General features: G+C 43.9%; 1 protein-coding gene across 2 annotated transcripts in view; it reads left to right on the top strand.

Annotated features, from left to right (window-relative positions):
* Positions 1–14,012, top strand: part of LOC138472414 (polyunsaturated fatty acid 5-lipoxygenase-like) — a 1,363,458-nt gene that overhangs the window by 560,748 nt on the left and 788,698 nt on the right. For both annotated transcript variants that reach the window (XM_069610559.1, XM_069610560.1), the window contains exon 8: positions 11,063–11,266. In XM_069610559.1, the coding sequence (XP_069466660.1) occupies positions 11,063–11,266 (204 nt within the window). The remainder of the gene's footprint in view (positions 1–11,062; positions 11,267–14,012) is intronic.

The raw sequence follows: 14,012 nt of genomic DNA, 5'->3' as shown, positions 1-14,012 counted from the left end.
ACGAATATTACACATCCATCCACATCCACATTGCACATTATGCCAAACCACATAATACACGATTCAGCAACATGACGTCAAGATGGTAATACAGTATCAGTGCAGCACAACATCAATACAGAAATGTGCCCTTGAATGCATGCAAAGGGATCACCCCTAGCCATAGCATTGAACCACACACCTACAGCACCAGTGAAGTGATGCTACACAGCATGGCAACATCAATGCCGGAATGGCAGTACACTAGCAGTGTGGTACCAAATATGCCTGGGCTGAGGGACACCTAAGACCTGGCCTCACCCAGGACATGTCAATTGCTGTTGGAGGCATGATTCGGGCATGTCCACTTGCAGGGTCAAGTACACCTTTGCACATTGCAGTCACACAGATCGTCTGCATGCATGCTGGTAGTCGTGGATCACCATCAGTATGCATAGTTGATTTGTGTGACATGAACATGCCACTCCAGAGTTGAACAGTAACAGGTCCCCATTCTTCCCCCCATACAGGCGATGCCGGCTATCCCCTGAAGAGGTGGCTCCTTACCCCTGTACGGAACCCACAGAACTGGCACGAAGAGGACTACAATCGTGCACATACCCGTACCCGTGTCGTGATTGAGCAGACATTTGGCCTTTTGAAGACACGGTTTAGGTGCATAAGCAGGTCGGGTGGCACTCTCCTGTACGGCCATGAGAAGGTGGCCAAGATCACCATGGCATGTGTCATGCTGCACAATATGTGTATCCGACGGAATGTGCCACTGCCCCCTGACGTTCAAATGCAACCACCTGATGAGGATGATGATGGTGATGAGGACGGAGGTGACGGGGATGCAGGTCATGCAAGGGGCGATGGCCAAAAGGGACGTGATGTGAGACAGCATCTGATCAACCAAATTTTTTGAGTAACATGGTTTCACTCTATACGATGGATATGGGTAGAAATGCACTGGTGTCTGTGTTGAAGCACCCAATGGACCCTGTCACCAATAAAGTACACATACACAATGAAGAAGTCCAAGCCTGTGTTTTGATTAATCACCAGTGTATTAAGGAATTTAAAGATGCATAAGTGCATGTCCCCAACCATCCCACCACCCTTCCCCCCTCCCCCACAACAGTCCCGAAACACTCTTCCCCCCTCTCCCCACAACAGTCCCGAAACACCCTTCCCCTCTCCCCCCACAACCGTCCCGAAACACCCTCCCCCCCCCACAACAGTCCCTTATGTGTCTGGCACAATGTAGTTGTCCAGATGTATGCGTGGAAGGTTCACCCTGCAGTCCCTATTCCCCATTGCCACCACTAGCATTAGGAGGCTGGCTTGACGTGTGCCTAGTGGTGCGCGTGGAGCGGCGGAGGGGGCTTGTCTGCCGCGAACTAGCGGATGATGATGTGGCTGTCTGTCCGGGTGGTGGTGGTGGGAACTGGCGGTCCATCGCGTCCGCTATCCGCGTGAGGACCTGCCTGAGTTGGCCAATCTCCCCACACAGCCTGTTGGTACAGGCCTCAATCGCCTCCCTTGAGTGCCTGGCAGTCTCCGTTATCTCCCCCCTGAGATGGGCAGCCTCCTCCACATGCTGCCCAACCAGCACAGTTATGTCCTCTTGGCGCTGCCTGATTCTGGTCAGGTCAAGGGCACTGTGGCGTTGTGGTGATGTGGCTGCTGCGCCTTCCTCTGCTACCAGGACATCTGGTGAAGCCACCGGTGGGCTACTGAACCCTCCCATGTTGTCCTCGCCAGACTGGCCATGGACACTGGACACAGGTGTTTCCTGTGGAGTTGCCTCTGGGCTTCCTGGGGGGTTGGGGTGTGAATTTCCATGGGGAACTCCATTGGGTCCTCCACATCTGAGAGCGGCGCTGTGGCTGCCGCCTCTCCTGTGGAACTTGTTGCAGCAGAGGGTGGGCCCTCCGTGGCTGGAATCTGCAGTGGGGGTTCACTTCAGAAGGTGGGGCAGTTGTTGCTGGTGTGGACAGCTGTATGTTAGCAGTGGCGCTCCGCCGATGTTTGGCACTCTGCAGGGGGACTCTTCTCCCTTTGCCCCTTGATGTTGTGGGGGTGTCCCCTGTGTCCTGTGGCCTTGTTTTTTTCATAGCACGGGGTGCCTGAGTTGCAGTGCCAGGATCTTCACTGTCTGTATGTGAGCCTGTCGGGGACAAAGAGGGGGATGGCATTGGTAACGGTTCTATGTACTTCATGCAAAATACGTCAATCATGCTGTTGTGAGCATTTGGACTTCATTGGTAGGGATGCAGGTGATGTGTCAGTTGAGTGGCTCATCCATGTATGGTTGTGTGTGGCACTTGTCTCTGGTGATGTGTGCTTGGGTTTGACACTGACATGGCCAGGGTTTTATGCATGTATGGACCATGAGGTGATTATGGGCTCACATTTGGGGGGACCTGAACATTCACAGTGCATACTTTCATGTGTACACTCACCTCCATCTGATGTAGTTGCCACACCATGCTCCATGGTCCCGACTCCCTCAATCGATTCTACTCCAATTATGTTGGCGCAGGTCTCTTCCCACTCCTTTAATTTTATCGCCGAATCAGATCCACCTGCTGTGGCTATGTTGTGGTTCACAGACAGGATGCTTCTGACCCAGAGGCGGAGATCATCCTACCGCTTTCTGCACTCCCGGACAGTGCGGGTGGTGGTGCCCACTGCACTCACTTTCAGGGCAACCTCTGCCCAGATTGCCTTCTTGCGGATAAGGGTCTCCCGACGCATGTCGCTCGCAAATACCATGTCGGCATTTGCTGCAAGGGTCTCTGTGAGCATTGTTAGCTCCTCGGTGGTAAACTTCTCCTTGTGCTGGCGGTCGGTTGTTTTTTTAATAGCCTTAGGCATGGCGAGGGTGTCCTTGTGGCTTTCCAATAGCGTCAAAACAGGTCCAGGGGGCAGAGGATGGCAATGGATTGTGTTTTTAAAGATGGCTGCCGTGCTCCTTCCCGTTCCTGTGCGATTACGCTATTTCCGGTTCCGCTATTTAACGGTGACCGCTAATTGCGATGGCCGTTATTAGCAGTGGCCACTATTTGCATGTTGCGGGAGGTTGGAAGTGCTATCAGCACTTTCATCTGTGCCGCTAAGGGTCTTTTTGGGGTCTTTAGCATCATGGCGGTAGGGTCATTACCGCCATGGCGCTATGCTCGTTTCCGCGTACTCGTAATGGTACGCTATTAGCGGCCTCTTGCGAAGGCGGACACGTTAATAGTGCAATTTGCAAAATTAGAGTCAACTAGTAAATGTTCACTGTATTTACAGAATGTAACTCATCCAAATAAATCTCTTAGTCGGATCCAAAAGTAATATGCGTTTATCAAAAAGAAAATTCCAAGTTGGTCACTAATAAAATCTTAGTGAGGCCGCGGCTAACTCATCCCATAATTGTTATAGACATAAAGTGCCAATGCATTTCGGAGCATACAGCTCCTTCATCAGGGCAGGTCTAATTTACACAAACTGTGGAACATTTATACCAAAAGCATCAAGTTTTGAAAACCATAAACAAAATCGTGATTGTGTTACAAAATATAACCATGCGTGAAAACAATATAAAAATAACATACCAATTTTCGATGAGTTGCAAGGTAAATGGAAAAGGTGAATTAAGCCACACAGTAGGGAAAAGAAAAGATGCCAAAATAAATAATGTGTAAATGAAATAACACAGTTAATTTGAACATGATCAGAAAACCAAGGAAAGTTACCTCAAGGGATCGAGGTAGCCCGTGGAAAAAATGTGCGGGGAGTTGACAACAGACCAAATCAATTCTTCAATCTGTAGGTGCAACAACATGTGTTTTAGTGGGTTGTCTCAGAATTTGTCATAGACACTAGTTGTAGAGGTCTGCAGGCTTACCTGTACTCGTAAAGCTACGAGTGTACTGAGGCTGGGATTGCGGTCAAGCAGGGGACGCCATTCCGCATTGCCAGGGAACAGCGTTCCCAAGGTTACTCATACTAATATAAACACGTGACCCAAATGTGTCCATTGATCGACACGATGCCGATAGGCAGTTGCACTCTATACAGTCAGGCAATCAAGGCTAAGAATCATAGAAATAAAGAATTTACAGTAGAGCTGATGATAATTACGGAATTATAGAAGGAAAAAAATCAAAAATTAAATATGAGAAAAAAGGCTGATAGACATAGAAAACATACTGACGATTGCACTCCATGCAATCAGGCAATTCAAGCCAGGAATCCAGATAAAAAATAATTTACAGTAAAGCTACTGATAAATGTAGAATTGTAGAAGGAAAAGAACAGAAAATTGAATATGAGAAAAAGGCTAATAGACATAGAAAACATACTGACAATTGTGTATAAATGAGTGAAAATGTCATAGATAAAATAAACAAACATTGTGATAATAATAATAATGATAATAATAAGCATATTGGACACACTGCGATATATGGAAAAAATCATGCAAGGGTAGCATGTGTATCTAAACCATTACATAAACAACTAATGGGTGTAATCGTGGATATATCATGTACATTTATCATAAATACACCAGTCGCATGCGGTAGCCCCCGGAAGGCGCTACCTTGGGTCCCAAACCTAAGTTCGGGAAGGGCGACAATGGTGTGTAAACGTTGGTGATTGGATCCTAATGTGATAACAATTCATATTGAATCCTAAAATAAAAGACATGAATGACCCCCTTAAAGAGAGGTCATCCAAAGTGTCCCGGTATAAATGTACATTGGTAGAGGAAGGGAATCATGTACTAGTCACTCATGTATCAACATAATCCTCTTAAGTCAAGCATGGAAAACAATGATTCAAATGTAACAGTGATAGTTAATCTCTTCATTTAGGCCATTTGGGTAGAGGCTCCCAAGTTTGTCTATCCAAAAGGTTTCTCTTTGGTTGAGTCGCAGGCCCAAATCCTCATGGGGATTCGATTTCTTTAACACTTCAAGAATGACAAATCTAATTTGAGTCAGGTTGTGGCTCTCATCACGCCAGTGGCGTGCCACCGCCGAGTTGGTGTTACATGTACGTTTGCACGAACGGTGCTCGTTCCAACGTGCCTTTGCTGATCTCGTGGACTGTCCTACATAATACTTACCACAGGGGCATTTTATACCATATATAATGTTCACACTATCACACGTACCAAATGTCTTCAGGAAAATCTTGTTGCCTGTTCTGGGATGGTATATCGTGTCACCCTTGATCACCAAATTACAATTGATGCAATGTAAGCACGGATATGTTCCTGTGCGTGAAGTAATGGGTTCTTTCATCGGTGGCCTCGTGTGGACCAGTTCATCTCGTAGGTTTTTGCTCCTTTGATAAGCAAAGACTGGAAGTTGTTCAAATAGATTCTGGACCCTTACATCATTCTTAAAAATGCTCCAATGTTTCTTAATGGAATTCCTTATTTTGTTACTCTGAATGGAAAATTTAGAAACATATACTGGAGTTTTGAGTTCTTTCTTGGGTTTAGTAGTACTTTTCAATAGGCTGTCACGATCAAGGGAATTAACCCTCTGGACTGCCAAATCCAATTCATCCTTTCTGTATCCACGTGCTTCAAATTTCTCTCTCATGTTCAATTGCTGTGCTAAGTAGTCTTCAGGATCGCTCACAATCTTTTTAACTCTCAACAATTGACTGTAACGAAGATTTTTGAGTAAACTGGACTGATGGAAACTCAGGCGGTGAAGTAAGTTATTGCGATCTGTGATTTTTCGAAATAATGTAGTAGAATAGTTGGCGTCTTTTTTCTCAATCTGAACATCAAGGAATGTGATTCTGTCTCTGGAGGTCTCTTTGGTGAACTGGATGCGCTGGTCGATGTTGTTAAGATATGTGAAAAAGTCACTGAAGCTCTCATCCGTGCCTGTCCATATTCCAAAAATGTCATCGATGAACCGTAACCAGAGGTGTATATTTTTGTTCCATTCCTGGTTATTCAGTATATGGTCCATTTCATACTTATGCATAAAACAGTTCGCATAGGATGGTGCCATAGTGGCCCCCATTGATGTACCAGACACTTGAAGGAAGAATTTGTCTTGAAATTGAAAATATGAGTTCTCTGAAATAAAGTGAAGGAGAGATAGTATAAATTCCTTCTGTGCTCGAATTTCTGGTGCTTTTAACAGCAGCCATTCAACTGATTCTATCCCAAGGTCATGAGGTATAGATGTGTATAGACTCTTCACATCAATGGTAAACATCAGGTGATCACAATCAAAAATAACAGAGTGTAGTTGCTGTAAGAAGTGTGTGGTATCTCTAACGTATGTGGAAGTTTGTTGTATTAGAGGTTGCAGAAAAAAGTCAATATACACTCCCAATGGTTGATTGATGCTACTCATTCCAGCAACAATAGGTCTCCCCGGTGGTTTAACAAGATCCTTATGAATTTTGGGCAACGTATAGAAATTGGGAACCCTTGGGTGTGGGTTGTTGAGGAATTTATAGGTGTGTTCATTTATCCAGTCTAATTCCATGGCTTTATCCAACAACATCTCAAGGTTCAATTTGATAGAAAGAGTGGGGTCTTGGTCTAAAGGTGCATAAATGGTCCGATCTTGCAGTTGTCTGATGCATTCAATGTTATAATCTGTAGTGTTCATGATGACTAGGGCGCCTCCCTTATCAGCTGGGCGTATGGTGATATCCTTATCACAATATAAATCTCTGATGATTTTCATTTCATGAGGTTTCATGTTTCTATGCGGTGGAGTTTTATAACTGATCCGTTCAATGTCTCGAGTAACAAGTTTTTGAAAAATATCAATTGATGGTACTGAGATTGGTGGTATGAAGCCACTCTTAGTTCTGAATTCTTGAAAATCTGGGGCATCCGAGGTGTTCTCGTATGGTTCTAACTCCTCAAAGAATACTTTCAATTTAAGTTTTCTTATGAATTTGTACAACTCAATCTTGGTATTAAATAGAGTGGTACTGTAAGTGGGTACAAAACTCAACCCCTTTTGTAGGGTATCCTCTTCAGTTTTATTCAGAGTTTTATGAGATATATTCATGACTAGGTTTTCCTCAGTTGTAATCTTGTTTGTGGTTTGTTTTTTAGATTTCCTCCTCCCCCTGCGGGTTCTTTTGGGCGAGCTCCTAAAAAAGGTCCAGTCGTAGATGTACGTGTGGACGGGCTGGCCATTTGGTTGGGATCGCTCGATGCTTGTTCTGTCGGGACCTCGGTCTCCCTCTGTGCGTCTGAATCGGAGCTGGAAGTGTTATCTGATGGATACCTGTGGAGTTTCTTTGGTGCTATCGGGCCATACTTCTCCATCCATGTATAAACCTCTTCATTGATATAATCATATGTGTCCCTTTTAAACTTCTTCACCTTCTTTTGTTCCAACTCGTTCTTGTAGTCTTCCAGTTTCGCATTGATGTCAGTTAGAATGATATCGTATTCTTCTTTTCCTAGTGAACCTACAAGTTCTTTCTCAATTTCCTGAATTTCAGTGTTTAGTGTAACCAAATTTTTTGATAATTCCTGTATGGTTAATAAAATCAGGTCAAGGGAACACTTATTCAAAATAGCCTCCCATTTCCGTACAAATTCTTTGCTTTCCTTGCAAAGTGTTGGGCGAAGTTGGATCCGTAACCCTCTTGGTATACGTTGATTCTTGAAATAGCGGCCTAGAGTGATCGCATGTAGTTTGCGGTTTATCTCCTTCCGTATCAAGTATTCAAGTTGTTTAATGTGTTTAGCCGGGTCTTTAGTTGTGGTGGAGTGTGTGCCAATGCTTGTTTCACTAATCAGTTCTAGAATGGCTGCCGCCTCCTCTGTGGAAAACCCTAGGGTTTCTGCGCATTTGGATGAAAGACCTTCGATGTCTTCAAAGGACATTATGTTGTTTAAAATTGTCGTATGAGTATAAATTACAATCTCTATCACTGTGTGCCTCCACTCACGTGTCTCTCAAAAAAGGAAGAACAAGAGCAGGAAAGTAAGTAAGTGGGCACCACTTGTTTAAATTCACTTTCAAACAGATCAAAAAAGGTTGAGGTTATAAATCATCTTTCAAAAAATTCACAGGAGCTGGCTACGATGAGTCTGGAGACACCCTGACTCGTGGAACACAAAAATATACAGAAGACCAGGTAACAAACCTGGCCACACAGCCGCTCTCTGTATAAGCCCTACCAAGGGCAGTGCAATTTGCAAAATTAGAGTCAACTAGTAAATGTTCACTGTATTTACAGAATGTAACTCATCCAAATAAATCTCTTAGTCGGATCCAAAAGTAATATGCGTTTATCAAAAAGAAAATTCCAAGTTGGTCACTAATAAAATCTTAGTGAGGCCGCGGCTAACTCATCCCATAATTGTTATAGACATAAAGTGCCAATGCATTTCGGAGCATACAGCTCCTTCATCAGGGCACGTCTAATTTACACAAACTGTGGAACATTTATACCAAAAGCATCAAGTTTTGAAAACCATAAACAAAATCGTGATTGTGTTACAAAATATAACCATGCGTGAAAAAAATATAAAAATAACATACCAATTTTCGATGAGTTGCAAGGTAAATGGAAAAGGTGAATTAAGCCACACAGTAGGGAAAAGAAAAGATGCCAAAATAAATAATGTGTAAATGAAATAACACAGTTAATTTGAACATGATCAGAAAACCAAGGAAAGTTACCTCAAGGGATCGAGGTAGCCCGTGGAAAAAATGTGCGGGGAGTTGACAACAACTTCACGCAAGATCAAAGGTCTGGAAACCAGACCAAATCAATTCTTCAATCTGTAGGTGCAACAACATGTGTTTTAGTGGGTTGTCTCAGAATTTGTCATAGACACTAGTTGTAGAGGTCTGCAGGCTTACCTGTACTCGTAAAGCTACGAGTGTACTGAGGCTGGGATTGCGGTCAAGCAGGGGACGCCATTCCGCATTGCCAGGGAACAGCGTTCCCAAGGTTACTCATACTAATATAAACACGTGACCCAAATGTGTCCATTGATCGACACAATGCCGATAGGCAGTTGCACTCTATACAGTCAGGCAATCAAGGCTAAGAATCATAGAAATAAAGAATTTACAGTAGAGCTGATGATAATTACGGAATTATAGAAGGAAAAAAATCGAAAATTAAATATGAGAAAAACGGCTGATAGACATAGAAAACATACTGCCGATTACACTCTATGTAATCAGATAATTCAAGCCAAGAATTCAAATAAAAAAGAATTTGCAGTAGAGCTGATGATAATTACGGAATTATAGAAGGAAAAAAATCAAAAATTAAATATGAGAAAAAAGGCTGATAGACATAGAAAACATACTGACGATTGCACTCCATGCAATCAGGCAATTCAAGCCAGGAATCCAGATAAAAAAGAATTTACAGTAAAGCTACTGATAAATGTAGAATTGTAGAAGGAAAAGAACAGAAAATTGAATATGAGAAAAAGGCTAATAGACATAGAAAACATACTGACAATTGTGTATAAATGAGTGAAAATGTCATAGATAAAATAAACAAACATTGTGATAATAATAATAATGATAATAATAAGCATATTAGACACACTGCGATATATGGAAAAAATCATGCAAGGGTAGCATGTGTATCTAAACCATTACATAAACAACTAATGGGTGTAATCGTGGATATATCATGTACATTTATCATAAATACACCAGTCGCATGCGGTAGCCCCCGGAAGGCGCTACCTTGGGTCCCAAACCTAAGTTCGGGAAGGGCGACAATGGTGTGTAAACGTTGGTGATTGGATCCTAATGTGATAACAATTCATATTGAATCCTAAAATAAAAGACATGAATGACCCCCTTAAAGAGAGGTCATCCAAAGTGTCCCGGTATAAATGTACATTGGTAGAGGAAGGGAATCATGTACTAGTCACTCATGTATCAACATAATCCTCTTAAGTCAAGCATGGAAAACAATGATTCAAATGTAACAGTGATAGTTAATCTCTTCATTTAGGCCATTTGGGTAGAGGCTCCCAAGTTTGTCTATCCAAAAGGTTTCTCTTTGGTTGAGTCGCAGGCCCAAATCCTCATGGGGATTCGATTTCTTTAACACTTCAAGAATGACAAATCTAATTTGAGTCAGGTTGTGGCTCTCATCACGCCAGTGGCGTGCCACCGCCGAGTTGGTGTTACATGTACGTATGCACGAACGGTGCTCGTTCCAACGTGCCTTTGCTGATCTCGTGGACTGTCCTACATAATACTTACCACAGGGGCATTTTATACCATATATAATGTTCACACTATCACACGTACCAAATGTCTTCAGGAAAATCTTGTTGCCTGTTCTGGGATGGTATATCGTGTCACCCTTGATCACCAAATTACAATTGATGCAATGTAAGCACGGATATGTTCCTGTGCGTGAAGTAATGGGTTCTTTCATCGGTGGCCTCGTGTGGACCAGTTCATCTCGTAGGTTTTTGCTCCTTTGATAAGCAAAGACTGGAAGTTGTTCAAATAGATTCTGGACCCTTACATCATTCTTAAAAATGCTCCAATGTTTCTTAATGGAATTCCTTATTTTGTTACTCTGAATGGAAAATTTAGAAACATATACTGGAGTTTTGAGTTCTTTAGAAATTTAGAAACATATACTGGAGTTTTGAGTTCTTTCTTGGGTTTAGTAGTACTTTTCAATAGGCTGTCACGATCAAGGGAATCTTCCTTACAGTCAATTGTTGAGAGTTAAAAAGATCGTGAGCGATCCTGAAGACTACTTAGCACAGCAATTGAACATGAGAGAGAAATTTGAAGCACGTGGATACAGAAAGGATGAATTGGATTTGGCAGTCCAGAGGGTTAATTCCCTTGATCGTGACAGCCTATTGAAAAGTACTACTAAACCCAAGAAAGAACTCAAAACTCCAGTATATGTTTCTAAATTTTCTATTGACGTTATGCTCAATTGAACATGAGCCCCATGATGTTCTAGCACATCCATTGAGTAACTCCATTATTGCACATAACTGCTTATGACAAATAGCATGACCATGGTTGAACTTCAGATATAGGTTAACATTTTATATTATTTGTATAATTTACAGATACATCAGAAGCCAGGGCCAGACAACCCTGTATTTCTACCTTCGGATTCAAATTATGATTGGTTACTGGCAAAAATATGGGTTCGCTCCTCAGATTTCCATATCCATCAGACTATCACCCATCTTCTACGAACTCATCTCCTGACAGAGGTCTTTGCAATTGCTATGTACAGAAACCTGCCTGAGGTTCATCCGCTCTTTAAGGTAGGTTTATAACTCTGAGAGCCAGGAAATATGTTCACAAGTGTAGGCTGCAAGTCTTTTTGATGTTACTGATGTTTTTGTCAGGGAAACTATGTATGCTACTTGTAAAAATATAAGTTATCAATTATAGAATTCATCTTAATAGCAAAAATGCAGTACTATTTCTTTGATCTAATATGGGTCGTCCTTAAAAAACTGTTTTCACTGGGCAGTGCTGTTTTTTGCAATGTGGCAAAAACTGCTGTGGTGCAAAAATGGATCGAAAGAATATGTATTTACTGTGGGCACATTTTTGCCTTAGTAGAAGTGCTGTGTAAAATTACACTTGCCCTATTTCAGAGTTTCTATGTTGCAGGCGGTATTGTTTATAAGAGGAATTAAAGGAGAAGATTGGAATCGAGGTCCCTAAATATGCTGCTCATCATCAGCACATATGATATGATATGGCATGTATAACACCTATAAACAAGTGTTTCAAGGCACGACGAGGCAAGGGAGGGGGAACAGAGGGAAGGCAAAAAAACAACATTCTTACTAGGCCTACGGAGATTGCGACCGCACAATTGCAGGGGAGAAGTGTCGGGGGATGAAGGGGGTGGAGGATGGGCAAGTGCAGGTCATGGAATCAATACAACAAGTAGTGCAGCCAACAGGTGGCAAGTGCGAGTGTTAAAAGTGCAGACAACAGGTGTCAATAAGTGCAGGAAAGGGTCTGTAGGGTTAAAGATACATACTACAGTGCAGGGAATGCCAGGAGGCAGTGAGGGTGTGCAACTGGACGGACGGGGACCTGGCCTAAGTTCAGAGGGTAACCGGATGACCAGTGCAGTATCAGACAGAGGATCTGCAAGATAGAGGAAGCAAGAAGGCTGAAGCAAAGAGGGACAGCCTTGCGATCCTTCCTGGTTCCGCTCAAGTTTCATAGAGGCAGGGAGGCTGTTCCAGAGGGAGGAAAGAGAAGAAAGAGATCTGCCCCCAACTCGTTGCTTGGAGTAGCGACTGACCCTCAAGGAGCTGGAGGTGGAGGAGCGAAGAGCTTGAGTAAGAACATATTTCTGAAGAGACAGTTGGAGGTATTCTGGTCCCAGGCCCCAGAATGCCTTGTGGACAATGCAGAGGGTCTTAACCTTGATCCTTGCAGCCACTGGGAGCCAGTGGAGAGGTTTCAAGGCTGGAGAGGTACGATCCCTGGGCTTGAGGCCGAGGAAAAGTCTTGCAGTCCTGTTTTGGATGAGTTGCAGGGCGTCAATAGGAAGTTTGAAGAAGAGTTGTGTGTCGTCAACGTAGCACTGGAAGTTGGGGGATGAGGAAAAAATGAGGCATGCCAGCAGAGAAAGGTATATGTTAAAGAACCAGGGCGAAAGAATGGAGGCCTGGGGGATGCCACAGGTGGAGGAGGAAGTAGGGGAGGAGAAAGAGCCCAAAATGATTTTGGAGGAACGGTCAATTAGGAAGGAGGTGATCCAGTCCAGTGCCCGCTCCGAGATACCAAGGGTATCATGGAGCCTTTTTATAAGGATGGAATATGTAGGTTTTGTTTGGCCAACGCTTTTCAGATATTATTGGATCGATGGTGTACAAGCACCCACTCTACTGCAGTATTGGCTTGTGTATTATGTAACGCCCACATCTCGAGCCCCATGGTGAGCTGGATGGTTTAGTCCAAAGCAAAACACGCACTCACAAGTCACAAAGAAAAACACATACTGCACTTTCAAATAAAACTTTATTACCCCTGGTGTCTGTGTCTTTCTTCCTATGTATTCCATCAGAGGGCAACCATGTAGCTCACTAACCGGGCCCCATGGTGGCCACAGACTATATTACTCCCACCCTTCCGGAAATTCCTGTTCCTGAGAATGCCACTCACAGCGATGCTAGGGGGTGTCGCAATGAAGTCAACCCCGGGCCCTCAAGGGCCTAGCCCTTATCAGCAGTGCCTTCAATGTAGCCACTTTTCCCCGGCCCTTCCCTGTGCAATCGTGTACTCTTCCCTTCCCTGGCGCGGGGACAGTTCCGTGGACACCACCACCCTCAACCCCCAACCCGCTGAGTAGGCAGGAGCGCTGCATCTGTTAAAATAAAATCGGTGGTAACAAAGATGGCTACACCCTGAGTTATTAGATGACCAATGGACACAGACAGCAGAGTGAATTTTATAGGGATCCCAATGGGGACCCCTATGTATTAAACACATGTAATCTTTAAAAATGTCCTGCGTCCCTAAAGTTCCCCTGGCGTGAGCTCCGTGTCAGCAGGTACCTGCTACGTCCACTCACCCTTCTTTAGAGAGATCTCATGGACCCTTAAGGTGAGTCTGCTGCAAGTGATCCCCTTCATAACCTCAGGCACCAGCCACATGGATCGTGAGGCCAGAGGATGGCCTCTGCGGGTGGTCCCATCTTGCTAGGCTGCCTCAGGCAGGCTGCCAACTTATCCCACCACCTCACGCCACATTACCTCCTCTCTACCCCTATTTGAAATAACAACCATCTTTACATTCTACCCCTAATTAACTTGTTAACCAACTTAACATACCCCCTACTATTTACCCCAACTCTATCCTCCCCCCTACTTAGGCCACTCCCGATGACAAGCTGGGTAATGGCTAGCTGTGGGTTGTGGATATGATTCTGTATCCTCTTCACTCTTCAGGATGGGCCCCTGAGGACTTCTGATGGGACCTAGGGCCCTGATCATGCTGCAGGGTGGCCCCGTGCACCATGTGGGGCCACCGGCATTCACT

This window comes from Ambystoma mexicanum, chromosome 8, assembly GCF_040938575.1.
Source record: "Ambystoma mexicanum isolate Mex_15411 chromosome 8, UKY_AmexF1_1, whole genome shotgun sequence".
NCBI classification, from domain to species: domain Eukaryota; kingdom Metazoa; phylum Chordata; class Amphibia; order Caudata; family Ambystomatidae; genus Ambystoma; species Ambystoma mexicanum.
The sequence above is the reverse complement of the archived record's forward strand: the minus strand, read 5'-3'. Positions and strand labels throughout refer to the sequence as shown.